The sequence below is a fragment of the Microcaecilia unicolor genome, chromosome 7 (genome assembly GCF_901765095.1).
Source record: "Microcaecilia unicolor chromosome 7, aMicUni1.1, whole genome shotgun sequence".
In the NCBI taxonomy this organism is placed as follows: domain Eukaryota; kingdom Metazoa; phylum Chordata; class Amphibia; order Gymnophiona; family Siphonopidae; genus Microcaecilia; species Microcaecilia unicolor.
In genome coordinates this window covers 309694367-309721917 of record NC_044037.1, presented here as the reverse complement: position 1 = coordinate 309721917, position 27551 = coordinate 309694367, and the positions used below count along the sequence as shown (strand labels likewise).

Below are 27551 nucleotides of genomic sequence, written 5' to 3'. Positions count from 1 at the left end.
GGGACACTCAATGAAGTTACATAGAAATACTTTTTAAAACAAATAGGAGGAAATATTTTTTCACTCAACGACTAGTTAAGCTCTGGAACTCATTGCCTAAGGATGTGGTAACAGCAGTCAGAGTATCTGGGTTTAAAAAAGGTTTTGACAAGTTCCTGGAGGAAACATCCATAGTCTGTTATTGAGATACTGTATACATGGGGAAGCCACTGGATTTTTGCCAGGTACTTGTGACCTGGATTGGCCACTGTTGGAAACAGGATATTGGGATAGATGGACCATTAGTCTGACCCAGTATAGTTAATCTTGTGTTCAAAAGTGATCACCAGGGACCAGGGGATAAACTCCTGGTCATGGGGCTGCCTCGACTGATTAGGTATGCAAAAGAAAATACCTACAGTTGTGCTACCAAACTAAATTGGAAGTGAATCTTTCTTTTCACCTGATATTTCACTTTGCTTTGTGAGTTGTTTGTTTCTCTCTGGAGTTACTAGCTGGGAGGCTTAGCATTACTTTTATTATTACAATCATTTACTTTTATTTTCTTTTTACAAGGTTACAAATATGATCTCAGGTGGGAAATATCTTCACAGCCAAAAACCCTGACTGCTGTGTGCAGTACAAGCTTCAGAAAATGTTTACGTACAGAAATTCTAATCCTGTCTCTGTCCTTCTCCCCAACCCTCCCCCCAAGCGACAACACCACTGGCTCTTACCTTTCCACCTAGAAATCTGCTGTTACGAAACCTGCGCAGAAAGAATGCAATGAAAAAGGTTCCTAGCATCAGTATGAGCGACAGCAGAGCTGTGTTTGGCTGCATCTTCATTCCTGTAGTATTTTCCTTGGCAGCCACAGAGCTGCTGTTACCTCCAGACAGAAGGTCGAGGGGGTAGGACTTCTTAAGAGGGTGCTCCTGAAATACCTGTACAGGCAGAGAAGCAGAGTTTATAAAATACTGCAGATGACATTTAATGTGAGCAAGTGCAAAGTGATGCATGTAGGAAAGAGGAACCCAAACTATAGCTAAATGATGCAATGTTCCACATTAGGAGTCACCAACCAGGAAAAGGATCTTGGTGTCATCGTTGATGATACGTTAAAACCCTCTGCTCAGTGTGCAGTGGTGGCTAAGAAAGCAAATAGAATGTTAGGTATTATTAGGAAAGGAATGGAAAACAACAATGATGATGTTATAATGCCTTTCTATTGCTCCATGGTGCGACCGCACCTCGAATATTGTGTTCAATTCTGGTCGCTGTATGTAAAAAAAAAAAGATATAGTGGAATTAGAAAAGGTGCAGAGAAGGGCGATGAAAATGATAAGGGGGTTGGGATGACTTCTCTATGAGGAAAGGCTAAAGCATCTAGGGCTCTTCATCTTGGAGAAAAGGCGGCTGAGGGGAGATATGATAGAGGTAGATGTGAACCGTCTGTTTACGTTTTCCAAAAATACTAGGACTAGGGGGCATGTGATGAAGCTACAATGTAGGAAATTTAAAACAAATCGGAGAAACTTTTTCTTCACTCAACATGTAATTAACTCTGGAATTCGTTGCCAGAGAATGTGGTAAAAGAGTTATCATAGCACCTAATGTTAGGCACAAAATTGCGGGCTAAGCTGGTATTACATCATGACAGTTCCTTGGGGAACTGACTTTAGAGAATTCACACTCAGTGACATCATCCCAGTGCTTAACTTTGGCTGAACGTTACTGAATTCCTCACAAAGTGCATTTTTTTGTTTGGGCTCTTTTGTTTTGAGACCATTTTACCTCGTAGTCTTAGGGCTGAACTTTCCTCTAAGAAGTTCAGGGCCCAAAATAGCTTTTCAGGCTGTTGCCTTTGATTATTTGTCCTGCAGATGCACGTATGCACGGGGCTTTAAAAACTTTTTTTAGCCTAGCACCTTCTATTCTATTATATGATGGAGTTCTTTTTTGTTTTCTAATAATTTTGATTTTAACCACTTTGATAGTGGTTTCAAATGGCAGAACAGATTGGCGAGGCAAAACTTCCCATTCAACCATATTTATCTAAGGTTCCTTTTACTAAGATGCAATAAGATTTAACGTGTGCTAAATGATAAGACGCCCATAAGTATATAATCATTAGCATGCACTAAATCCATTGGTGCACCCGAGTAAAATGACACCTTAGTGTTATTTTTTCTTTATAATATTCTCTGTCTTTAGTTTCCTGGATCATGCTTGGAATCCATTTTAAAATTTGCCATTACATTGTCTGCTTTTCAACAGTTTTAATGATAGGTTACAGATTCCAAACAGTAGATCTGAAATGAGTACTTTCAGTACTCCCGAGTGTATACCATCCAGTCCAGGTGATTTGCTGCTTTTTTGATTGTTGATTTGGTCTATTAAATCTTCCAGGTTCACCAAGATTATTTTGAATCCATTCGTATCTTCACTTTTAAATACCATTTGTGGCATGGGTAGTTCCCTTACATCCTCCTCAGTAAAGAGTGAAGCAAAGAATTCATTTAGTCTCTCCACTATGGCCTTGTCCTCTTTGACTTCCCCTTTTACTTGACGATCTAATAGTCCAACTGACTCACAGGCGTTCTGCTTCTAATGTACCCCAAAAAGGTTTATACTACAAGCTCTTGCCCCTACGGAAAGCTTCTTTTCAAATTCTCGTTTTGCTTTTCTTATCGATTCTTTGCGCCTAACTTACCAGTGTTTATACTGCTTCCTGTTTTCTTCATTTGGATCCGTTTTCCATTTTTTGAAAGATGTTTAACCATGCCAACCGTCATTTCACCTTTCCTCCACCTTTTTTTAATACATGGAATCCATCTGGTGTATTTTTAAACATCCATGCTCCTTTTTGTTTTCTTAAATCATTTTCTTCTTTTTATCATAGTTGCCCTTATGAAAGTTAAATGCTGATGCGGTTGATTTCCTTACTGTCTTCAGTCCAGTTATCTTCAGTTTAATCATGTTATGATGTGGATCCAACACCACTGGCTCTTGCTCCAAGTCCTGCATTCCACTAAGGACAAGATATAAAATTGTTCTCCTGCTTGTTAGTTCCTGAAACAGTGACTCCATGAAACAATCATTTATTTCATCTAGGAACTTTACCTCCTGAGCGTTTCCTAACATGACATTTATCCAGTCTATATTGGGTTAATATATTGAACAGAATGAGTTCCCTTGAAGTAGCGGTTTGGCAAAACAGGGAGCCCCTGTCAGGAGGATAAGTAAAGATTCCAAGCTAAAATATTAAGAAATTATTTTGTGAAAGTTAAGTACCAGTTGGATTACCTGAAAATCTGTTTATTATAAAGACATGGACTGCTTAATTCAGTCTCTACAGTTATGAGCTGTATAACATGGAATCGTTCAATTTTTCTCAGTCTTAGAGATATAAGAATCTATTTCAATGCTAGTAAATCATTTCTAAGATTTTTGATTGAGTGGAATATAAGGGGAGCTTTTTTCTGGTCAATGACTGACATATTTTATTTATTTTTATTACATTTGTACCCTGCGCTTTCCCACTCATGGCAGGCTACTACTAACCTATAAATGTACTCACTCTGCTGCTCCCCGGTATCTCTCCACACTCGTCCTTCCCTACACCCCTTCCCGTGCACTCCGCTCCATGGATAAATCCTTCTTATCTGTTCCCTTCTCCACTACTGCCAACTCCAGACTTTGCGCCTTCAGTCTCGCTGCAACCTACGCCTGGAATAAACTTCCTGAGCCCCTACGTCTTGCCCCATCCTTGGCCACCTTTAAATCTAGACTGAAAGCCCACCTCTTTAACATTGCTTTTGACTCGTAACCACTCGCCTCCACCTACCCTCCTCTCCTCCTTCCTGTACACATTAATTGATTTGATTTGCTTACTTTATTTCTTGTCTATTAGATTGTAAGCTCTTTGAGCAGGGACTGTCTTTCTTCTATGTTTGTGCAGCGCTGCGTACACCTTGTAGCGCTATAGAAATGCTAAATAGTAGTAGTAGTAGGCTCATTGTGGCTTACATGGGACAATGGAGGGTTAAGTGACTTGCCCAGAGTCACAAGGAGCTGCCTGTGCCTGAAGGGGGAATCAAACTCAGTTCCTCAGGACCAAAGTCCACCACCCTAACCACTAGGCCAATCCTCCAGGTATCTTTCTACTGAGGTCTTTTTTCTCCAAGTTTTTTGCACAGTGCTTTTCTTTCCTTTTTTTTTTTTGTATATTACATGAATAGAAACTGACATTTTGAGCGAGTAGCTTGTTAGAGACTAACACATTATATTTGAAGCAAACGTTATTGTTTTTTGGTTTTCGTTGATTGAAATCGCCAACCATCATAGTGTTGCCAGATTTGTTAATGAAATGGAGAGCTCTTATTCATAGATGTTTTAGGATATTAGAAACCATGTGATGAAACTGTCAGTCAGCCAATGTGTAAACACACTCAAGGAAGTCCTTCACAGCTCATACGTAGCATGGTTACTCTCTGGGACTCACTGTGGTAGGAGGTTGTAGAGACAAGTAGAACACTAGAATGCAAATGGAGGTTTGACACGTTCAATGCGCTGCATTCTACTGCCATATTGTTCTTGGAAAAATCTGCATTCGTTCTAGGTTGTGATAACTTTTATTTGGAAAACAAAAACCAAAAAGGGGGAGAAATCATTCTGTGCATCAAAGCAAAGCCAGAAAATTAAAAGAGTCAAACCACACAAATAGAAACAGATATAAAATGTCTGAGATGATATTACTTTGATCTGAATATGAAATAATGGGCGTACATCTTCGGTGTGGATCTTTTCCTTGAACAAGCCCCTGAAGCAGGCACGTCTGTGCCCGAACACTAGAATCAGACATTGGCATGTATTTATGCTGGATTCAGTGCTTCACAGTTAAGTGTTTATTATTAAATATTTCTTTAAAGTTGAATACTTTTATAATAACATTCTTGAAATACACACATTTAAAATAGTATAATCAATCACCAACATCAATCCTGTTTTACGTATCATTTTTTAGGCTGTTGGATGTGGGTTTATTGAAAGATTTGTTCTTTAAAATGATTTCGCTATGACACCTTTAAACCCAGTTGTCCTTACAAACCTTTTTCTGTTTATGGGGTTTGGTTCTCCTTTCTAATTTTGTGGAGTAAATTGAGAATAATGCAAAGACGTTGAGGTTTTCAGGAGCATGTTGCTCCTTCTGAAGAGAATCTCTGAAGGAGAAACCTCTGGCCTCAAAAGCTCAGGGTCTGCAAAACATAACTATTCTTATATTTATTGCAATGAAAGACCTCAGCGCCTTGTGTAAGAAAGCAGAAGCAGGACACACCCTCCACGAGACATCAAAGGGGAACAACACAGGAACAGAGGGTGACAAAATGACTTTCAGCCTGCAAGCATATATTTGGAAGTTCTTTATTTATAAAGCACCACTAGAATGACTGGAGCTTTATAAATAAAGAACTTCTGAATGTCTCTTCCCAGGCTGGAAGTCATTTAGTTACCCTCTGCTTCTGTGTTCTTTCCCTTCTCAGCTCTTTAACATGACAAAAAGGGCTATCACCCCACATTTAAGAGGTTCCTAAACCATGACATTTGCAATTGGAAAGATCCAATTGTGAATGCACAACTCTATGCCTTTTCTCTAAGCTATAGTGAGCAGAATACCAGGCTCAGTAAACATTTGTTCCGGGCTTACATAGCAGCTCTACATTCAATGTTTTTACAGCACTCCTGTAACTCTTGCCGATTTCCACACCTTGTAGAGTTTGTAGAAGGTTTCATAGATGAAAATGAGGGAGATGAGGAAGGCAAAGATTTCTTGTGTGAATGGTGAGATGTAACGCACTAGGAAGCTGCCTTCAGCTGCCACCATGATGAAGATAAAGATGAAAAGCCAGAGTCCGATCCACACCCGACCAGTCAGGTATTCCATGCCTTGGCTTTCACAGAACTGCAGGAGGAAAGGAAGGCAGCACATATCAGGGACCTGTGTCTTTCACCCTTCGTTCTATACATGTCCCCGAGTACGTTCCACACACATCAGGGACCTGTGTCTTTCACCCTTCATTCTATACATGTCCACGAGTACGTTCCACACACATCAGGGATCTGTGTCTTTCACCCTTCGTTCTATACATGTCCCCGAGTACGTTCCACACACATCAGGGACCTATGTCTTTCACCCTTCGTTCTATACATGTCCACGAGTACATTCCACACACATCAGGATCTTGTGTCTTTCACCCTTCGTTCTATACATGTCCACGAGTACGTTCCACACACATCAGGGACCTGTGTCTTTCACCCTTCATTCTATACATGTCCACGAGTACGTTCCACACACATCAGGGATCTGTGTCTTTCACCCTTCGTTCTATACATGTCCCCGAGTACGTTCCACACACATCAGGGACCTGTGTCTTTCACCCTTCGTTCTATACATGTCCACGAGTACATTCCACACACATCAGGATCTTGTGTCTTTCACCCTTCGTTCTATACATGTCCACGAGTACGTTCCACACACATCAGGGACCTGTGTCTTTCACCCTTCATTCTATACATGTCCACGAGTACATTCCACACACATCAGGATCTTGTGTCTTTCACCCTTCGTTCTATACATGTCCACTAATACATTCTGCACACTTCAAGGACTTGTGTCTTTCACCCTTCATTTTATGCATGTTCAGAAGTATATTCCACACACATCAGGGATCTGTGTCTTTCTTTCATTCTAGACATGTCCATGTTCCATACACATCAAGGACTCGTGTCTTTCACCCTTCGTTCTATACATGTCCACAAGTACGTTCCACACACATCAGGGACCTGTGTCTTTCACCCTTCGTTCTATACATGTCCACGAGTACGTTCCACACACATCAGGGACCTGTGTCTTTCACCCTTCATTCTATACATGTCCACGAGTACATTCCACACACATCAGGATCTTGTGTCTTTCACCCTTCGTTCTATACATGTCCACTAATACATTCTGCACACTTCAAGGACTTGTGTCTTTCACCCTTCATTTTATGCATGTTCAGAAGTATATTCCACACACATCAGGGATCTGTGTCTTTCTTTCATTCTAGACATGTCCATGTTCCATACACATCAAGGACTCGTGTCTTTCACCCTTCGTTCTATACATGTCCACAAGTACGTTCCACACACATCAGGGACCTGTGTCTTTCACCCTTCGTTCTATACATGTCCACGAGTACGTTCCACACACATCAGGGACCTGTGTCTTTCACCCTTCATTCTATACATGTCCACGAGTACATTCCACACACATCAGGATCTTGTGTCTTTCACCCTTCGTTCTATACATGTCCACTAATACATTCTGCACACTTCAAGGACTTGTGTCTTTCACCCTTCATTTTATGCATGTTCAGAAGTATATTCCACACACATCAGGGATCTGTGTCTTTCTTTCATTCTAGACATGTCCACGTTCCATACACATCAAGGACTCGTGTCTTTCATCCTTCATTCTATACACGTCAATGAGTATGTTCTGCACACCAAGGGCTGGCAGCTGAACTCAGGACATACATCCAACCAGTGCTGAAACCATGAGGACCAATGATTAAGGTAAACAGTAAAGCTATGCTGATCCTGTGACTACTCACCATGCTCTGGGGTAAAACACAGACTATGATTGCAGAAAAAGACCCTAAGTCCAATCTGATATGGCCAATTTCCTTTTCAGTTACAATACCTTAGACCCCACTTGATCCTTGGCTTTATCCTATCTCCCTTCTAATCAAGATCAAAAGACTCAGCAAGGCCCTATTTAATCCTTTGCCCCTAGGTCTAAAGAACTTGATTTAGCTCTTTGTCGTGGGCTAGAATTCCCTATAACAGGGCACTGGGGAGAGTTTGTATTAGACAGGACTTCGTTTTTTGGGTCCAGTTAGAATTCCTTGTAATAGAAAGTTAGAAGGCCTAAGTATTTTTGGTTTTGATGACCTCTTCAATGCTATGAGAGAAGATAGGGTTGTTTATGTAGAGCCTGACTAGCTAGAATTTCTTGTTTGGGATGTACATTCATTCTAAATCTAATGATAAACATGACAAATGAGTACATTAACGGTTTGATTCCATTAAACTAACCACATGGCCACATGACCTAAAAATCATTGATTTTCATTTGTTTTTGTATCCATTACAGTATATGGGACCAGGTAAACATCCCCTCTCTCTGCTTCACCAGACACAGTGGAGCCACCTTGGGAAGGGAGGAGTCACTTCATCAACCATATTGAAACTTTTTGACAAGCAGCCAAACAAGTCTATTCCAGCCTTATTTCTTCCAAATCCCATGACTGATGATGCCAGCAGAAAACAGAAAATGAAAGTTAACACCATTTCTGTTCATTATTTTCTTGACTTCAGAGGGATAGGAAGGCTTGTTAGCTGCAGACTAGAGGGTTAAAAAAAAAAAAAAAGAGGTGAAAATTTAAAAATATCAGGCTTAGACAGAAGTAAAGCAAATAACAGCACACTCAGGGCTAAGATATAGGCAGAAAGATGGGCTACTTGATTTGACCTGTGTGTCTTAAAGAAACTCTGTGTGTGCTGCAACTAAAGATTGTACATCACAAAATATACTCAACTAGTGGAACTATGCCTGTTTCCTCAACAATGAAACAGGCCCTAGGAAGGCTGTCGTAAACTTTTTTTTCTCTCTCTCCCCTGCCCTCCCCTCCATGTCCAGCGATTCTCCTCTTCCCTGCCTTCCCATCCGTGTCCCGCGATTCTCTCCTCTACTGTCTTCCCATCCCATCCATGTCCATCAATTCTCCTCTGCCCTCCCCTCCCCTTGATTTGTACCTGAACGTTCTCTGGCTGGCTGGCGCTGGCTTCCGTTCCATTTGTAACATCCCTCCTGACATCAGCTCGCCTCCAGCGTTCCCTTCCCTCTCACTGTTCCACCCTCTGACGTCATTACGTCTTGACGCGAGGGCGGGGCAGTGAGGGGGAATGGAACATTGGAGGCTGGCTGATGTCAGGAGATGTTACGAACCCAGGCAGCCAGACATGGAACGTTGGAGGTGCAAATTATTATATAGGATAGTGAAAAGCACTGTTAAGAGCAGAGAGCTTGCACACAAACACACTTTCTTTGTGAGTGTGAGTCTCTTTGCTAGGAACGTCTGGTCTGCTGTAAGGAGTGCAGAGAAGTGAACGGCTGTGCTGCTGTGTTACAGTAACAGTGGCCTCACCAGGTAGTGTAGAAAGTTTACACACAGAGAGAAATTCTATAACCTAGTCGCTCACATTTATGTGTGCATTATACATCTAAATGTCTAAAATACTAGCACTAATACGGATATGTGCAAATCCCTGAATATGTTTAACTTTATACTGGTGTTGTCTAGCTGGATATTAACTACTAGATATAGATATGAGAAAGACAGACTAAGGGGAGCGATGCAAATTAAGAAGAAGGACTCATCTTTCTTGTAGTACTAACTTGGTCTTTGTGGGGTTCAGTAGACCCTTGAATTCAGTGGTGTGGGGCCATGTGCAGGATGGTAGGGCAGAGACAATGAAAGCTTGACTCACAGACGTCTACACACCTTGTAAAAAGCTTCCTCAAACACCAGCAGGGGCCCCGAGAAGCCGATGATGAGCATTGGCTGAGCTGCAAGGAGGGAAAAGATGATCCCAAGCACCGAGGTGGAAATGAGGAGCTCCGACACCCCCATTAGTCCTTCAGTCTTCTCTCCTAGGGTGTAAAAATATTATTAATCATGTTTGCAGACAGCTCAGGATGCAGCTGAACTTTTCTCCCCTCCCCAGACCCCCAGCAGCATGCAGACACAGCCTCCCCACTCCTCTTGTGGATATACAGATATGACCTCTCCTAGTCTTTGTGATCTTGGAAAAGTCACTTAGTCCTCCATTAGTTCAGGTACAAAACTTAGATTGTGAGCTCTCTGGGACAGGAAAATTCCTAGTGTACCTGAATAGAACTCATTTCAAACTACAAAGAAAAAGAATAGCCTAAATCAAAATCCCTTTCCCTGGCCCCTTGAGGGTGTTCAGACACAATCTTCCCTGTTCTCCTCACGGATATGCAGACAGAACTTTTCCCTTTCGTCTCGGGGCTATGTACATCTTCCCTCTTCCACCTATCATCTCAGTAGTATTCACTCACAACCGCCCTCTCGTCTCTTGGGGTATTCAGTCAGTCTCCTTTTCTTCCCCTGGAGGTGTTCACTCAGTCTCCCTCTCTTCCCTTAAGGATATTCAGACACACCCTCCCTGTCTCTCAGTTAATTAGAGGTTCTGTGTGTGCACTCACTGCAAATAACTCCTTGGGGGTATTCGGACACACCCCTCCCTCTTTTTCCTTGGGGGTATTCAGTCACAGCCGGTGGCAGGGCAATAGGGAGGAGGACAATTGGGAGTGGAGAATTAGTTGTGGACAACATGGGCGTAGCTACGTGGGGATATGGGCCCCCACAGATTACACTGGCCCCCTCTACATTTGATCTCCCCCGCTGTCGTGCCAGGTTCCTTGTTTGCTGGCGGGGTCCCCAACCCCTGCCAGCTGAAGCGTCTTCTTCAGAGTTGGTTGACTGCAGCACCTTCGCTGTGTGGTGATCTGTTTCTGATGCCTTATGTCCTGCATGCAGGTCTTGCACGGGGCTACATACAGGACATGCATGGCGCAGGACGTTAGGAGTTCGAAACAGATCATCACACAGCGAAGGCAGCAGTCAACCGGTGCTGAAGAAGACTCTTCGGTTGGCAGGGGTTGAGGACCCCAGCCAGCAAACAAGGTACCTGGCGGCGGTGACGGGGGAGGGTTTTGGTGGTGGCAGCGGCGTGGGGGGGTCGTCGGCAGGAGGAGGCGGCTAAACAGTGCCCCCCCACCTTGGGCTCTGGACCCCCCTCCCGCTGAGGTCTGGCTATGCCCCTGATGGGCAAACTGGTGCCAGACCACTGAGGTGCTAGGACATTAAAAGCAAACTGTTTTCCTGGTGGCTGTTTCTTCAGCTAGAAGGGATTCTAAGCTCCAGGCTTTGTCTTGTAGGGACCCCTTTCTGCAGTTTTCCTAGCCAGGCATGTCCATGCAAGTGGTTCCTTTGTTTCTTCCAAAAGTGGTTTTGTTTTTTCACCTCAGACGATCTTCCTCCCACCTTTTCGAAGGGAGGATTATGGTGAAGACTATGCCTCCCTACATCTTCTGGATATGAAACAGAAACCAGTAAATTCAGCACCAGGCAATTGGGAGTGGACAATTTGGAGCTGCTATGTTGAAGAAAAATAACGGTCAATTCAGTGCAGGACAATTAGTAGCTTTTGATGTCTCATTAAGCACTCTACTAAGATGTGAAAGCGTGTTTTTTAAATATGCTGTAGAAGTGTTTAAGGTCAATTACAGGTATTAATTAATGCATTTACTGAAGCTTTAATCCGCAAATTCATGGATGATATTTTCATTTCGGACAGTGCATTTGGCGTAAGGTGCAGGAATATGGCTATGCTGGACATTACAACATGGATCCAGATTTTGCTATGCACATCTGGATGCTTGTTGCTCTTGAATATGTGGCGATTCCTGAGAAAGCTCGTGCTTACAAAACTTAGGGAGCTTGAATCATTTCCTGAAGTCGATGGCCTTCTGAACTACTTTGAAGACATTTTCATTGGAAGACAGCGAAGACAACGAAGTAGTGATGCTCTTTTCCCTTCCAGCATCTTGGACTGTTACCAGGCTGTTCATGACGACACACCACAAACAAATAACACAGTTGAGGGATGGCATAATGCATTTACACAGTCGGTACAAATTGTCCATCCAACAGCACCAAGGCTAGTGCTGAAACTACAAAAGTAACAGAACATGAATCGCCTGCATATCGAAGGTCTCACTGCTGGAGAACAGCCTTCTTTGCAGAAGAAGAAATATCGGGATCTTGGTCGTTGACTTCAAACGATTGTCATGGATTACACTAATCGTTCAACTATGGATTATTTGTGTTGATGCAGCCACAACATTAACTTGATTAAGAGTGACAAATCTATTTGGACATAAGTTTCATTAAGTGATTCTACATTTGGTGAATCCTGTACACATCTTTTTTTAAAATCCATTTGCTTTAATGGATTCTATAGCATTAGTCCATCCTTTCGAGAATGCTAAGATTGGCTTTCTAAAAAAATATTATTTGCCTGTCAACTATCAAATTGCAAGAGTGACACTTTTCTATTGTGTGTTTTCTTAATACAGCATTTAGAAAGTTTCATTTAGTCACTGTTTATCTTACTATTTGCACCAAAATGTCTGACACCAATTTGTCCACCACCAATTGCCCGCTCTGAAATGTCCGTGCCAAATTGTCCACTCCAAATTGCCCTAGAACCATCACAGCCTCCCTCTCTTTCCTTGGGGGTATACAGACACAGCCTCCCTCTCCAGAGTAAGTAGACACAGCTTCCTCCCAAACACAGGTGTGGAGACACAGCCTGAGAAGGATGAGATCTGCTCTGGGGAACAGAAGCACTTGGGATGTTACCGAGAAGTCCTCCAAAGGTGATAGCCGGAGAGAGAGCAGCGAAATAAATGAAGAGAACAGCTGCCAGACACTGACAGTTCAGACCATCTGTGATATCACTGAGGTATTTGGGATAACGTCGTTTAACATCCTGCAGGAGACCACCAAAGAGAACACCTGTGCGCTTCAAAGGGTCATCTTCATCTTCCTCCTCCTCCTCCAACTCCTCCTCATCTTTAACTTGAAAATCGCACAGCTCTGAGGGAGAATGAACACCAAGCAGTTAGAATAAGTACTCACCCTCTGCCCTTCCCTATCCCAATGCCCCCAATACATGCAGAATCCCACAAGCACTGCTCACGCTTCACTAGATGTCCATTTCAGAAACGACCAAATGCAAGGCCTTTAGTCATGGGAGGAGCCAGCATTTCTAGTGCACTGGTCCCCCTGACATGCCAGGACACCAACCGGGCACCCTAGGGGGCACTGCAGTGGACTTCATAACATGTGCTGAGCCCCACAAACCCCCCCTAAAACCCACTACCCACAACTGTACACCACTACCTTAGCCCTTACAGGTGAAGGGGGGCACCTAGATGTGGGTACAGTGGGTTTCTGGTGGGTTTTGGAGGGCTCGCTGTTTCCTCCACAAACATAACAGGTAGGGAGGGGGATGGGCCTGGGTCCGCCTGCCTGAAGTGCACTGCACTCACTAAAACTGCTACAGGGACCTGCATACTGCTGTGATGGAGCTGAGTATGACATCTGAGGCTGGTATAGAGGCGGGCAAAAAATATTTTTAATGATATTTTTTGAGGGTGGGAGGGGATTAGTGACCACTGGGGGAGTAAGGGGAGGTCATCCCCCATTCTCTCTGGTGGTCATCTGGTCATTTCAGCCACCTTTTTATGCCTTGGCTGTAAGAAAAACAGAACCAGGTAAAGTCGTCCAAGTGCTTGTCAGGGACGCCCTTTTCTTTCCACTATGGGTCGAGGACGTCCATATGTTAGGCAAGCCCAAGTCCCATCTTCGCTACGCCTCCGATATGCCCCCTTGAACTTTGGTCGTCCCTGCGACGGAAAGCAGTTGGGGACATCCAAAATCGGCTTTCGATTATACCAATTTGGACGATTTATGTCGAAAGATGGGCGTCCTCTTTCGAAAATGAGCCTGAAAGTGTCTCATGCGGAACCCAAAAGGGGGTGTGGCCAAGGGAGGGACATAGGTCAGAGGTTTCCAAAAATTTTGACACATGCAAACTTACCCCCCTCTTATAACGTTACTCCCATTAATACTAAAAGTCACTTATGTGCAAATTTGCAAATGTCAGCATTAAGGAATGCACATTAGCCCTAATGCCATTTAATAGATTAATAACTGATGATGTTTGAGAATTTAACAAGATCATATCTTCTAATTCCAGAGGAACATGTTCCATCCAGACATTTATCACATTTATATTCCACTTAAACTAAGTGGATAACAATAAAACACTAATAAAGTCATCATAAAACAATATAAAACCATCCATAAACACAAAAAACTACCTCCACATAACATTATCAGACTTATCTCAATTCACCAAAAAAGCCTGCAGGAACAAAGGTGTTTTCAGATATTTCCTAAACTGTGCTATGTTGGCACACTGGCGTATATACCCTGGTAGGTGATTCCACAGTAAAGGACCGGTTGCAGAAAACACAGCTGCCTCGGTCTCTGCGAAATGGATTGTTCACAGCCCGGATATATCCATCTGTAGTATTTTCAGATTTGTGAATCTGAAAATAAACAGCCTTGTGGGAGTCCTCATGTGCCTCTTGGCATATTAAAACAGTAATGTAAAATGGTTATACATATGAAACACACACACACCATTTGTCTTCTGAAGGATCCCTCCTGTTAGTGACTTCATCTGCTCCCTTGCCTTCCTCTTTCTCAGCAGTTCCTTCTGGAAGGATGTAACAGACTTCAGAAGGTCCTTCCCCTCCAGTTCCAATGGAGGGATCACAATACTGCAGTCCAGGAACTCATTAATGGCATTAAGAAGATCCTGGCGGTCATCAGCCATATAAGCAGCTTCATGAAAATGCTGCGAGTGATAAATAAGATGTCAGTGAGACTACCAATCTAGAAACATAATACACCCAGAGAGACTTCACAGACCGTTAAGCCAGAAATAAAATATGACCATAGAGATATCAAAGACCTTCTACCAGACTAAAAATGTTATATACCTGGAAAGTCTTCCCAGACCAAGCCAGAACTGAAATATGCTCATGAAGACATCAGAGACAGAAGGCCAGGAACGTAGTACACCAAGAGTGGCTTCGGAGAGATCTTACTAAATACCCACTGAGGGCAAGGTGTCCTGGGGTTAAGGTTGGGTTACTGCTAACCACACAAGTGGTCTTCAATATTAGTTTCCTAAGTGTTAGCATCCTAAATTTAGATACATTTTCACTTGAAAAACTTAGATCCCTAACTTCAACCTAACTTAGAAACTGAGGGGTTGATATTAAAATCAATTTAACCAGCGGGGCTATCCACTGTTAACTGGTTAGTGTGCGGATTATCACCACAGACCGCTAAAGTGAGAACCAGCTATTTTGTGAGTGGTCCAGGGCAGAGTCGTCACTTATGCGGATAACTGCCTAAGCGGCCATGTCAGACCGCATAAAAGTCAGTCCTATCTTTATGTGGTGTCAATTAAATGGTTAGTTCTGAACATCGCACTTAACCAAATAAGAGATAGCTGGCTTCATCAATGCTGGTACCCGGATATGGCCTAGCATCGAAGATCTAGGAATAATACTGCTGGAGGCTACAAAAAAATTGCTCACTGCCACTGGCTAAATATCTACCCCTTAAATTTAGGAAGTCAGATTTCTTGGAATACTGTCCTCTGGGTTTTCTACCACCAACTCAATATGGTTTCTTCAATGAAACTTCCAACCATTCCTAACACAAGCTGTCCCATCACTTCTCCCCAATGAGTCTCTCATGTATCAAACAGCTTCCTTACTGACCATTCAGCCCCCCCTGCCCCACCCTCAGCATGGCCTCTCACTATGCCTTTCACCAGTCTTCAGCAGAAGCTCTGAACTGTTCCACCATCATCCTCAACATAACTCAACAGAACCTCCCACTCATTCTCAGCATCAAATTTCCTAGCAAGATGTTTAACATGACTTTGGATACCCTACTTTTTATCCTCCTAATTAGCCTTTAGATTTCCCGATCCCTCTGGGGCTTCAGTCTCCCTTTTAATTTTTCTGTAAAGGGAGGGACAAATTGTAAGTCTTCCTTACTTTGTCAGACATGAGTGTTGAGATAGAGCGTCCAATTTCATGGTAATCCATATTGCATTGACTCGGACCCAGTAAGACAAAGATAAACCTGACTGGAATTGGGATCTCCAAGACAGATTCAAGGAGAACGGCCTCATTCAGCCGAACAAAAGCCATGGTTGGCTGCTCCAGGAATGCCACACAACCTGCCAGAAGGAAAGAGAGCAGAAGCAGATGTAAGCATGTCAAAAGCTGAATGGCAGAACAAAACCACGTAACACCATCTAAATAGATCCATTTTGCACTTTTCCTTTATCCTTATTACAAGTTCTTTTTCAAGATAACACACATTTTAGGCCGGGGAGGAAACCCCATTTATTTAAAATACCTACAACTCGCACTATCTTGCCATTCTTGGCAGGGAACAGATAAAACATACATAACATCTAAGGGTGGTCACACACGGAATATTGATTCATTTATTCTAAAAATTTATAAACCAACAATTTCTTAAATTGTAAAGTGCTGCTACACAGGTGCAGGTGGCCTGCCAAAGCGTTCCGTGAGGATACTCCGGCCACAGAAAAAGCCGAAGTTCGGGTCTCACCATATCACTTATAAAGAGTCTCAGATCTTAATGACCTGCCTGGACAGTAGAGACGAAATAAAAAGGAGAAAAAAAAAAAAAGAGTTGATGCACAAGTGCCAGAACCTTAAACTGAATCCTTTGATTTATAGGTAGCCAATGTAGCTGTTTAAGAATCAGTCATATGAACAAACTTGGACACACCCACAATTAACCTTGCTGCCGCATTCTGACTACTTGAAATGCCTGAAACAAGTAGTCCAAGGTACAAGGCATTGCAGTAGTCTAATCACGATATAACCAAGGTCTGGACAACATTTCTGAAATCACATACAGAGAGCATAGGTCTCACTTTATGCAAAAGATGTAGATGCATAAATTATGTTTGTCTTTTCATATTGAGTTTACAATCTAAGGTCACCCCCAACAGCTTCATCTCATCCTTGACCTTTAAAGAGACATCGCCTAAAGAAACAAAATCAGATTAAACACCAATCGCTTCCCTTCTCAAGATCACAACCTCCTTCTTAGATACATTTAGGACAATCCATTATTCACCACACATTACCCTACCTTTTTCATATAGTCCCACAACTGAAGATTTAAACCATCCCCCCATGTGCTCTCTCTACTCTATTCACCTACCCGAGTTCCTCTGTGGATGCACTCTCTCTTCCCATTACCTAAGTTCCTGTGTGTACACTTTTTCTCCCATTACCTACCCGAGTGTGCACTCTCCTTACTTCCATCCAGTGGTGTGCTGGTAAAATGTTTAACAAGCTCTTTGTCTCCCCCCCCCCCAAATAAAAACCCTGGTACACCTAGAGCATCGCTGCCCTTCCCTTAACGTGCTTAGCAGAAAGGACCCCTTGGGAATCCCCTACCCAATGGCACACTCACTCCTTTTGTATGCCCCCAAGCCCCCTCCCCATTGCAAACTCACCCTTTAACTGTGCCCCCAAACCCTCTGCCCTATGGCAAAGTTACCCTTTTTGATGTCTATGTATCTTGTATTTCCATGCGGTTGACCTTAACCCTTCTTCTGAAGATCCTGATGCAGCCGTGTCCCACTCCTGCCATCCCCCCCTCCACTCCTGCAAGTCAGCACTTTCTTCCTTATCTGCTCCCCCCCCCCCCCCATCATGTTTACCTGTAAAGGTATCTTTTTCCTCTCTAGAGGTCGCCACTAGCAGTAGCATTTCACACACTGCTGCCAGCCCCGGTCCTTAAGCCTTTCTTCCCACTACCACAGTCAGTTCCTATGACATAACTTCCTGTTGCCGCAGGGGTTGAACATAGAGGTGGGAAGGTTTCGGGAGCAGCACCGCAGCAATGTGTGAAACGCTACTGCTAGCAGCGACTTCTGGAGGGGAGAAAGGTGCCTTTACAACAAGTAAACATGGGGGGGGGGGGGGGGCAAGGCTTAGCCGCCAGACTACAAGCGGGTATGAGAAAGGGATACACTCTTTCCCTCCCCCACTGGCTATGGCAAGGAGGAAGTGACCCGCTGCACAAAAAGTCACTAATCACTTCCTCCTCCAAAGACACCCAGGGTGGCCCATCCCAATGCCGGAGACTGAAGGCCAAAGGAGTGAGATTTTTCTCATGAGCCCCAGCCATGTCCAAAACTAGTTCTGGAAGATGCACAATCTAAAAACAGACATATTCCAATCAATAAATAGAAAATAAAATTCTTTTTTTCTACCTTTGTTGTCAGAGATGCCAAGGGTGGCTCATCCAGAAGAGAGATATGTACCACCCCAATAAGTGAAATTGAAGGTGAATGAGTGAGGTTTCTATCGCAGTGCATTCAATCTATAAATCTGAAATGACTGAAGTTCAAGAAAGGGCTGCTGGCTACACTTATTGAAAAGTAATGCCTTCACGCTCTTCATATTTCAAACACTTAACACTAAACCAAATACAAACCTGTGGAAACGATTCAACTGTATTTAAAGATCCCTCCTCTGGCAGACTTCTCATGATTTCAACTTGATCATCATCACATACGTGTCTGTAATAAAGACAACTACCTCAATCTGCAACATTTTCTAAAACCCCGTCTGATCTTATGATGAACTAAAATTAGATTAAAGTTTTGGTGTCACCTCTGAAAGGCCAACACATAATCCCTCCACTACAAAACACTATACAAAAACTTGTGGAAAAAAAGCAATCAGAACCTTGCCATATACCTAACAGCACCAGCTCCAAAGACTCAAAAAGCAACCAACTTATGCATGAAAAGGCAGCACTGAAAATATTATACATGCCCTAAAACACCAATACACTACCTACTAAAACAAACAAACAAACATGACTGCCACAAGATCTCTACACAGGCACTACATGCTAGCAGAGAACCACACCTTATTCCAGTGATTCCCAAACTGGGTTCTGCACAGGGCTTTTTTTGAGGGGGTACTTGGGGGTACTGAGTACCGGCACCTTTTCCATTACCTGCTAAAATTGACCCATGGTCCCCAAGTTTTAATGAAAGAGCTCAGGCTCTACACACCAATTCTGCCTTGTCATACATTCTGTGACCGGTTGCAGGGGGTCTGGCTATTGTGGGGTGGGTCACTCAGTGATCACCCTACCCCTGAAGGGCGGCCTAGCATTTGAGTACCGGCACCTTTTTCGCTAGAAAAAAACGCACTGGTTCCGCAGAACCCTATGGAACCTCAAACTCTCTTCCTTAAGAAATTAGATTGTAGATTCTGTTTGTATGAACTTATACATGCTTACATAAATTGAGGGTTCCTCGGTGTATGAAAAAATAGTTTAGGAGTTCTGCCATAGTAAAATGTTTGGGAATCGCTGCCTTAGTTGGACACAAAAAAAATAAAACCCAGATAGACCCTCAACAAATATGAAACAAGGGACCACACATAAGTAATAGAGCTATGAAGGCATGAAACTGAACTGGAACCTCAGGAAGTGAGACTGCACACAACAATAGAGAGATAGAAACTGAAATGCAAAATACCAGAGATAGGCATTTTCAAAAGTTGACATATTCCAATTACTAAATGCAGAATAAAATACTTTTTTCTACTTTTGTTGTTTGAGCAGTTTACTTCTTTTACATGTTGTCCCAGTGTTTTCTTTTCTGCTTTTTTCCTGTCTGTACAGCCGGGAGCCGGGAGACAAGATTAACCCCCTCCCCCACCCCTTCAAAAAAACATGCCTTTTACAACCAAACAGACTTGAAGAAAAAATAAATAAATACCACATAACTGGAAAATATTGATACATTTAGACTGATTCTGGAATTCCACATGAAGGTAGCTCTGTCCTCATTATTCAATATCTCTCTTTTAAATGGTAGTAATAAACATTATCAATTGCATTTTTTAAATATACCACTATATTCCAGAAAACAAAAAGAGCAAGTTCCCAGAAACTAGGGTTACCATTTTTTGTCCTCATAAAAAGAGGACACTTGTCCCGCCCCTTTCACGTCCCCTACCCCAGCCCTTTCATGCCCCCCTGCCCCGCCCCTGATGCATATTCCCCTCCCCTGGTCACCCCCTCCTCCCCCCATCACCTTCCCTCCCCCGTCATCTCCACTCCCCCCTGTCACCTCCCCACCCCTTACTCTACTATCCCTGGTGGTCTAGAGGTACCTCTTCGGGGCAGGAAAGAGCCCCCTCTTTCCTGCCCGGAGCACTGCTGCCAGCTGCCCTGCATCCTGTGAGTCCGGCTCTCGGCATTTCAAAATGGCCGCTGAGTTGAAGTCTCACGAGGCTGCTTCCACTCTCGGCGGCCATTTTGAAACGCCGAGAGCCGGACTCACAGTATGCAGAGCAGCTAGCAGCAGCGCTCCGGGCAGGAAAGAGGGGGCTCTTTCCTGCCCCGAAGACGAAGAGGTACCTCTAGACCACCAGGGATAGTAGAGTAGAGTAGGGAAGAGGAGTCTCGCGCCCGCCAGCCAGCCCAAACGGGCAGGCTGGCCAAATCCGTCCGGACACCCGGACATGTCCTCAAAAAGAGGACATGTCCGGGTAAATCTGGACATATGGTAACCCTACCAGAAACCATGTTTCTCTTTTGATCTAGGCACAGGAAAAAATTTAAATGCTCCCAGATTGTAAGCTCTTTGAGCAGGGACTGTCTTTCTTCTATGTTTGTGCAGCGCTGCGTATGCCTTGTAGCACTATAGAAATGCTAAACAGTAGTAGTAGTAGTAGGTTTCAATCTAATTAATGTTTAATGTGGGATACAAATTTCATAAATAAGTAAATAAAAAAAATTGAAACTCTAAATGTTGAGCATCTGATTCTCATAACATGATGTCTGTTTTAGTGGCCCTTTACCGGGTGAAAAAAATCTCTGCAGAAATATAACCCGTGCTATGGTGTCCCTAGAACCAGCCCCTCCAAATGACACATTGATTATGATTTATAACAAATTACTACTCTATCTATGAAAAGTTATTCCGTTATTATACTTCCTCTGTGTACATCTGTATACTGCACAAGCTGGCATGTTTGAAAATATAAGTGAAATTAAATAAAAATGTTACCAACAATAAAGAACAACATGGATGCAGCAGCTCATGTTTGCTTTGATTTGAGTGTATGGTACAGCTGGGGGGCCAGCTGCACGCAGGGAGGGGAAGCAGAAACCAACCTCCGTGGCTTCAACTTTTCGTGGCTTGTATCAGCCTGCCTCCGGGCCCTTCCTGTAACGCAACCCACCCTCGTGGAAGCAGGAAGCTCCGTCATTGAGAGAAGGATGCATCACAGGGGAGACATAAAGCCCCAAGGCAGGCTGATTCAATGGAAGCAGGGCTGCTACCGGGTCTGGCGGCAAGGGAAAAAAGTTAACGGAACAGGGGAGGGGGGAGAAGGACAGATGCTGGAACCAGGAAAGGGAGAGATGCTGGATACCAGGTGCTTGCTCATGCCAGACGCCAAAGTCGCCTCCTCTCAATGCGTGAGAGGATGGGGCTTTGGTGTGTGAGCTGGAGTTGGGAGCCCAATGCATGCAACTTGGTATGTCTGTGTGCCAACTTAAGACCCGACTGTGTGTGTGTACTGTGGGGTCGCAATTCACATAAAGAGTTAGGTCTAAGCTGGCATAGGAGAAGGAAGTGACCTGCTGTGACCGCTTCTTGCTCCATGAGCTGCGCTGGAGGGCTGAACAACCGGCTCATAAAATTCATATAAAATTAACCACCAGCTCTTGTGAGCCAGTATGAGCTGGCTCCAGCACACCACTGCTCCCATCACTACCTGATTTCCTGTGTGTGCACTCGCCTTACTGCCATCACCTACCTACAAGAACAACAGTGGCCTCTGCATCTTCTGGGATCTTCTCCATCAGCTTCGCATATTTACTGCGTTGTCCCTCTGCACTGTGCAACAGCAGCTTCTGTACCAACCAGAACACAGTTACAAAGCTTGTCTTGCTCTTCACTTTCATTGCTACAGATTAGCATATGCGCTCTTAGAGAAGAGGATATGACTAGAGGGCACGCAATAAAGCTACAAAGTAGTCAATTTTAAACAAATCAGAGAAAATATTTCTTCACTCAACATGTAAATTAAATTCTGGAATTCGTGTTGCCAGAGAATGTAGTAAAAGCAGTTAGCTTAGCAGGGTTTAAAAAAGATTTGGATGGCTTCCTAAAGGAAAACTCCATAGATTGTTATTAAAATGGACTTGGGGAAAATCCACTGCTTGTTTCTAGAATAAGCAGCATAAAACGTATTGCACTGTTTTGGGATCTTGCCAGGTACTTGTGACCTGGATTGGCCGCTGTTGGAAACAGGATGCTGAGCTTGATGGACCTTCGGTCTGTCCCAGTATGGCAACGCTTATTTTATATTTGACTAGCCGTTAAGCCCGTAACAACGGGCTAGTTTTTTGTTTTCCTATGCCCCGCCCACCAGACCTGCTCTCTCCCCTGCCCTCCCCCCAGCGTGTTTCCCTCAGTTCCGCCCCCTCCTTCCCTCCCTGCTCCCTCCTCTTCCGATTTCCACGCCCATGACCAAGTCCTCCTCCCTATTGGGCTGCACTGCTGGTGGAGGTGGGGCTTGGACTTCTACACTCATAGCGCATTTGCAGGTGAGTCGGTCACTTGCCGTTTATATGTTTGATTTGTTAATTTGTATCCCACATTTTCCCACCTATTTGCAGGCTCAATGTGGCTTACATAGTACCTTAGCGGCATTCGCCAGTAACGGCATGAACAAATACAAGGTATTATTGTGGTAGAATAAGGTTCATGTAAGGTAGGTATAATGGGGAATTTAGGGAGGAAGAGGGAAGTTGGGACATGTCCGTTCCGATCTTTGGTTTTGTTGTGTTGCAGTTACTCAGGCTTTTAAGTTGGGTCGGTGGGATATGCCTTCCTGAACAGGTGTGTTTTCAGTTCTTTCCGGAAATTTACAACTTATGTTGTAAAAAAACTCTTGAGATGGCATTTTCAATAAATATGTTGGGCAGACACCTAAAGTACAATGTGTTCATAATTAAAGAGACATCTGAATTTTCTACTGGGAGAAAATTTTCCTACAAATCTATCTCCCAGAAAACACTGCACTTCTCTAGACAAAGGGTTATTCAGACTTTATAGTGCTTTACAGACAATTTGGTTATAGATCCTCTCTACCTTCCCTCTACAAAATTTGGCCATGGCACATGGAGGGAGCATATATGACCGTCTCTGGCAAAACATGGCTAAAGTCGTAGATCCAAAATTTTAAGAATGCTGAGTATCACATCATGGGTCCAAAGCAGTCACATGATTGTACTTCTGTATTTTTTTCACATAAAAGGATGGGGTTTAGACTGTTGTATTAAAAATTGTTTGCTCTAATAGAATTCATTAAAACCTCTTTTTTTATTTCTGGAGACTTTCAGTCATGTGTTTTTTCAGAGATGATCATGTATCATTGGATGCCACTTGGACCTACCTATGGAGCAATAATTTCTCTTTTATTGTTTTGATAATTTTTATAAGCAGAAATAGTTTTCTTCCAGAATAATTTATTCTCTTCCTGCCTATTTTTCTTCCAAGCCCCTGCTAGGCACGAACAAGGTCAGAAATTTCTCCAAAAACCATGGTGAATGCTTTTTATGAGAGCATAATTTCTTAACCAATACAACAAAAGTTATCAAAAATTTTCTTACAACATGATTCCAATTTTCTAACATCAACTGTGAATCTTGCAAAGATCTATCTAGCAACAAATTAATCTTGGACCAGAATAGATTTGCATTAGTCTTACTCTAGAGACAAAACTTTCATGAACCAAACTTTATTTGAAGACCTCTTTCATTCCAAAGATTAATGGTCATTGTATATCCCCCTGTCCAGTGCTCACTTACCTCTTTAGTTCCTGCATCATTGAGCTCAAGGTGCACTTCTTTCACCAGTGCTGCACGGTTCACAAGCTGCTCCCCCAGCAGTGTGCTCACACTAGAGCTGGAGTGATTCCGGGGAAAGAAATTGTCTCTCTCGTCACTGGGATGACTGAAAATATCAATAGTAGTAAAAGCTTTCATTAGACTCCGAGCAGCATTACAAAGTTTCACTGGTAAGTGGTTTGTAGTGGCTCCTTTTCAGTTCCACAGGGATCTGCCCTTTCAGCATTGCTGTTTAATATTGATTTACAAATTACTGCCTTGTCTGGGTCTGCAATTCAGAATTTATGCTGGTAAGTTTCAGGTTTTTTTAAACTAGATAAATCAGGTACAGATATAACTGAGTTTCTTAAGCTAAGTCTGCCATCTATTCATTTCTGGATCAGAGAAAAATCGCTTAATTCTAAGTCTGGCCAAAACTCTGGTTCTGATGTTCTCGGATCGGATATTCCTCTGCAGTTCTCTGTTGATGGAGTGGATATTTCACTTGTACATGAAATCAGGTATTTGATTCGTCATTGTCTATGAAATGATGTTTTTTTTAAATACATTAAAGATAATCAGTTGTTTACTTGATTTATCATTTTCTAATTTCACAACAGTTCTACAGAGTTTAGTTATTCCACATTTTGATCACTGTAATGGATTATTATTGGGTTTATTAAGATTTATGGTAAAAGCTTTGCAAATTGCAAAAAACAATAGAAGGGCTGTTCTAAATATGTCTATATCGCTCTGCTTTTATTTATGTTTAAACAATTCTTATTCATTTAAAGAAACAGAAAATATTACATCATATCAGTGTTCCAAATACAAAGCATTATCCCCCTATCCCCAAATACAGCAGCTTCCGCAGTTTTCTCTAGAAGCCCAAATTCAAGTAAAAAAAAAATGGGCGTCCATCTTTTTTTTCGATAATACGGTTTGTGCCAGCCAAATGCATCAGATTTGTGTGGATTTGAGCTGGGCGGTTTCATTTTTCAGCGATAATGGAAACTGAAGGCGCCCAGCCCAAAAACAAACAAATCCAAGGCATTGGGTCGTGGGAGGGGCCAGGATTCCTAGTGCACTGGTCCCCCTCACATGCCAGGACACCAACCGGGCACCCTAGGGGGCACTTGTAACAATTAAAAAAAAATTAAATACCACCCAAGTCCAAAGCTCCCATCCCTTGGGTGCTGAGCCCCTCAAATCCCCCCCAAAACCCACTGCCCACAACTCTACACCATTACCATAGCCCTTATGGCTGAAGGGGGCACCTACATGTGGGTACAGTGGGTTTTGGGGGGGGTTTGGAGGGCTCCCATTTACCACCACAAGTGTAACAGGTAGGGGGGGATGGGCCTGGGTCCACCTGGGTGAAGTCCACTGCACCCACTAACAACTGCTCCAGGGACCTGCATACTGCTGTCATGGAGCTGGGTATGGCATTTGAGGCTGGCATACAGGCTGGCAAAAAAAGTTGTTAAAGATGTTTTTTTTTATGATGGTAGGGGGTTAGTGACCACTGGGAGAGACGGGGTGATCATCCCCGATTCCCTCCGGTGGTCATGTGGTCATTTAGGACACTTTTTTGGGACTTGTTCGTGAAAAAAAAGGGTCAAGAAAAAATGACCCAAATTCACGCCCATTTCGATTATCAGCCAAAGGCGCCCATCTCTCCTCGGCCGATAAACACGCCCCAGTCCCACCTTCACCACGCCTCCAACACGCCCCCATCAACTTTGGCCGTTTCTGCAACAGATTGCAGTTGAAGACACCCAAAATTGGCTTTCGATTATACCGACTTGAGCGCCTTTGCGAGATGAGCGCCTATCTCCCGATTGGGGTCAAAATCTGGGCGCCCATCACTTTCGAAAATAAGGCTGATAGCATATACTGCTATAAATTCACGTAATTTAGCACTCTAGAAATGTTAAGTAGTAGTAGTAGTAATAGTAATATTAGAATTATCTGAGAGAACATATGGATTAAGTCTCCAAATGTGGGAATTTGTGAACCGAGGTGAATAGTTATAGAAATAGAGGTATGATCTGAGAAAGCGATTGGGTCAATGTTCGTTTGAACAGTAGATTCCATAAGGCTACTAGAGATTTTAAAAAAATAGCATCAGGATTTTGCAGCCAGGATTCTAAGAAAGTCATCATATTGGGCCCTTCTGCCCCAGAATATGTATATTGTTCCGACTGCTTTTTTTGGCTAGTTCTTCTATATTTAGCTCGAGTTGCTTTTGCCTCTACTGATTCAAGCCTAGATTGAAAATTAGAAACTGATGCAGTGAGAGCAATAGGATCATTTTTTAAAACTCATGTGTAGTATCGTAGTGCTAAGTTGTGAGATCTTGAAGAGTCTAATTCCTCTAAGAGAGTGTCAGAAACGCTTGCTTTTGATTTGGTGGGCACCATCTTTTCGGGCTTAGGTGCATCGTATTTACAACGTTTGGAGCTGGCCAGCATTATAGTTCTAGATTCCTGTTTATTTGGTTTTGAGGACAGACAGGAAAAGGTCAATTTTCCACTGATATAAATCGGGTAAAAATGATGTTCTAGCAGGTCGAGGGAAGGAGCTCGCTGCCTATGCAGCCATCTTTTCTGACACTCTCTAGCGCCCCCTTCCTTTGCTTTTCCTGATTCTAGTAACCATTGATTAATTTTCTGGGTCTGTTATTATCCATTAATATCACTGCCTCTGCCCATCTTTTTGTTGTTTCCTCCCCTTGTTTACCTGAAATGTGCTTCATTCCTACATTTTCTCCCTTTCATTCCTGTCTAGTTACTGTTTGATCAATTTTGTATTATTTTTAATTTTTGCTATTTTGATTATACTGTTTTATTTTACTTATTCCTCCCCCCTTTTTAAAATGTATTCTTAAACCTAAATCTAAACCTGTAGGATGTCGCAGTGAAATACCTGCCGTAGGAAGGGTATATTATCAGATTATACAAGACTGGCAGTCTGCCAGCCTTCAAGTTTCAGCCAGATAAGTCTCTAAAACCAGTTATTGACGTAATTTAGAAGATTTTAAATCAACCAATGGTCTATATGTTGCTACACTCCCCTTGCTATCTCCTACCTCAGCCTCCATGACAGTTTAATCTTTGCATATCCATCCTCTCCTGCTGCTTCCAAATATCTTAATTTTCCTCCCACCCCCTAGCAATCCCTTCCTTCCTTGGTTATCCTTCATGATAAACTGAATCCCTCCACCATTCTTCTCTTGCCTACTGGTATATAATGTTAAGGGTTCTCCCAGCTCTTCAGGACCATACCGGGAAAAAAAAATCAACCCAGAGTACCCTCTCTACTCTCACACTCTAGACCCGATTCTTCACTCCATTCCTTCCAGGATATCTGATATCTGCTTCATGTTCCTACTTCAAACATCCTGAAAATGATCTTCGATGGTATAGGAATGATGATTGGATAACTGCAAGGTATCAAAAGGTGCCAGGCAACATGAGCCCCCCCCCCCCCCCCCCGGACCAGGACAGTCACCTCAACGACCCAGCAGAGTAGACTTGGTGGGGATAGATATAAAATGGCAGTAATAATGAAGGCTCATAGTGACACGTCCCAACCAAGTTCTGACTGAGATGAAGAGACTGACTGGGTCAATACAAGGACCTTTCTTTCTACGTTGCTGGCTTCCTGTGATTCATGGTGTGCCTCTGAGATTCTGTCTTGGTTCTACCCTAAATTGGCTTTTGACAGTTTGTGCTGTTCAGTCCCTTATCCTTCTTCAAATGATTTTTGTCCTATCAACTAGACATGTTCCAGCATATAATA

The 27551-nt window shown here is 43.0% G+C and overlaps 1 protein-coding gene across 1 annotated transcript in view; it reads right to left on the bottom strand.

Annotated features, from left to right (window-relative positions):
- Window positions 1-27551, bottom strand: part of LOC115475154 (anion exchange protein 3-like) — an 82248-nt gene that overhangs the window by 28419 nt on the left and 26278 nt on the right. Inside the window, exons 5-13 of the mRNA XM_030210895.1 lie at window positions 23730-23874; window positions 21671-21767; window positions 15824-16008; window positions 14384-14604; window positions 14252-14268; window positions 12537-12749; window positions 9588-9736; window positions 5747-5941; window positions 717-923 (exon numbers count right to left, since the gene is read on the bottom strand). Of these exons, the coding sequence (XP_030066755.1) occupies window positions 717-923; window positions 5747-5941; window positions 9588-9736; window positions 12537-12749; window positions 14252-14268; window positions 14384-14604; window positions 15824-16008; window positions 21671-21767; window positions 23730-23874 (1429 nt within the window). The remainder of the gene's footprint in view (window positions 1-716; window positions 924-5746; window positions 5942-9587; window positions 9737-12536; window positions 12750-14251; window positions 14269-14383; window positions 14605-15823; window positions 16009-21670; window positions 21768-23729; window positions 23875-27551) is intronic.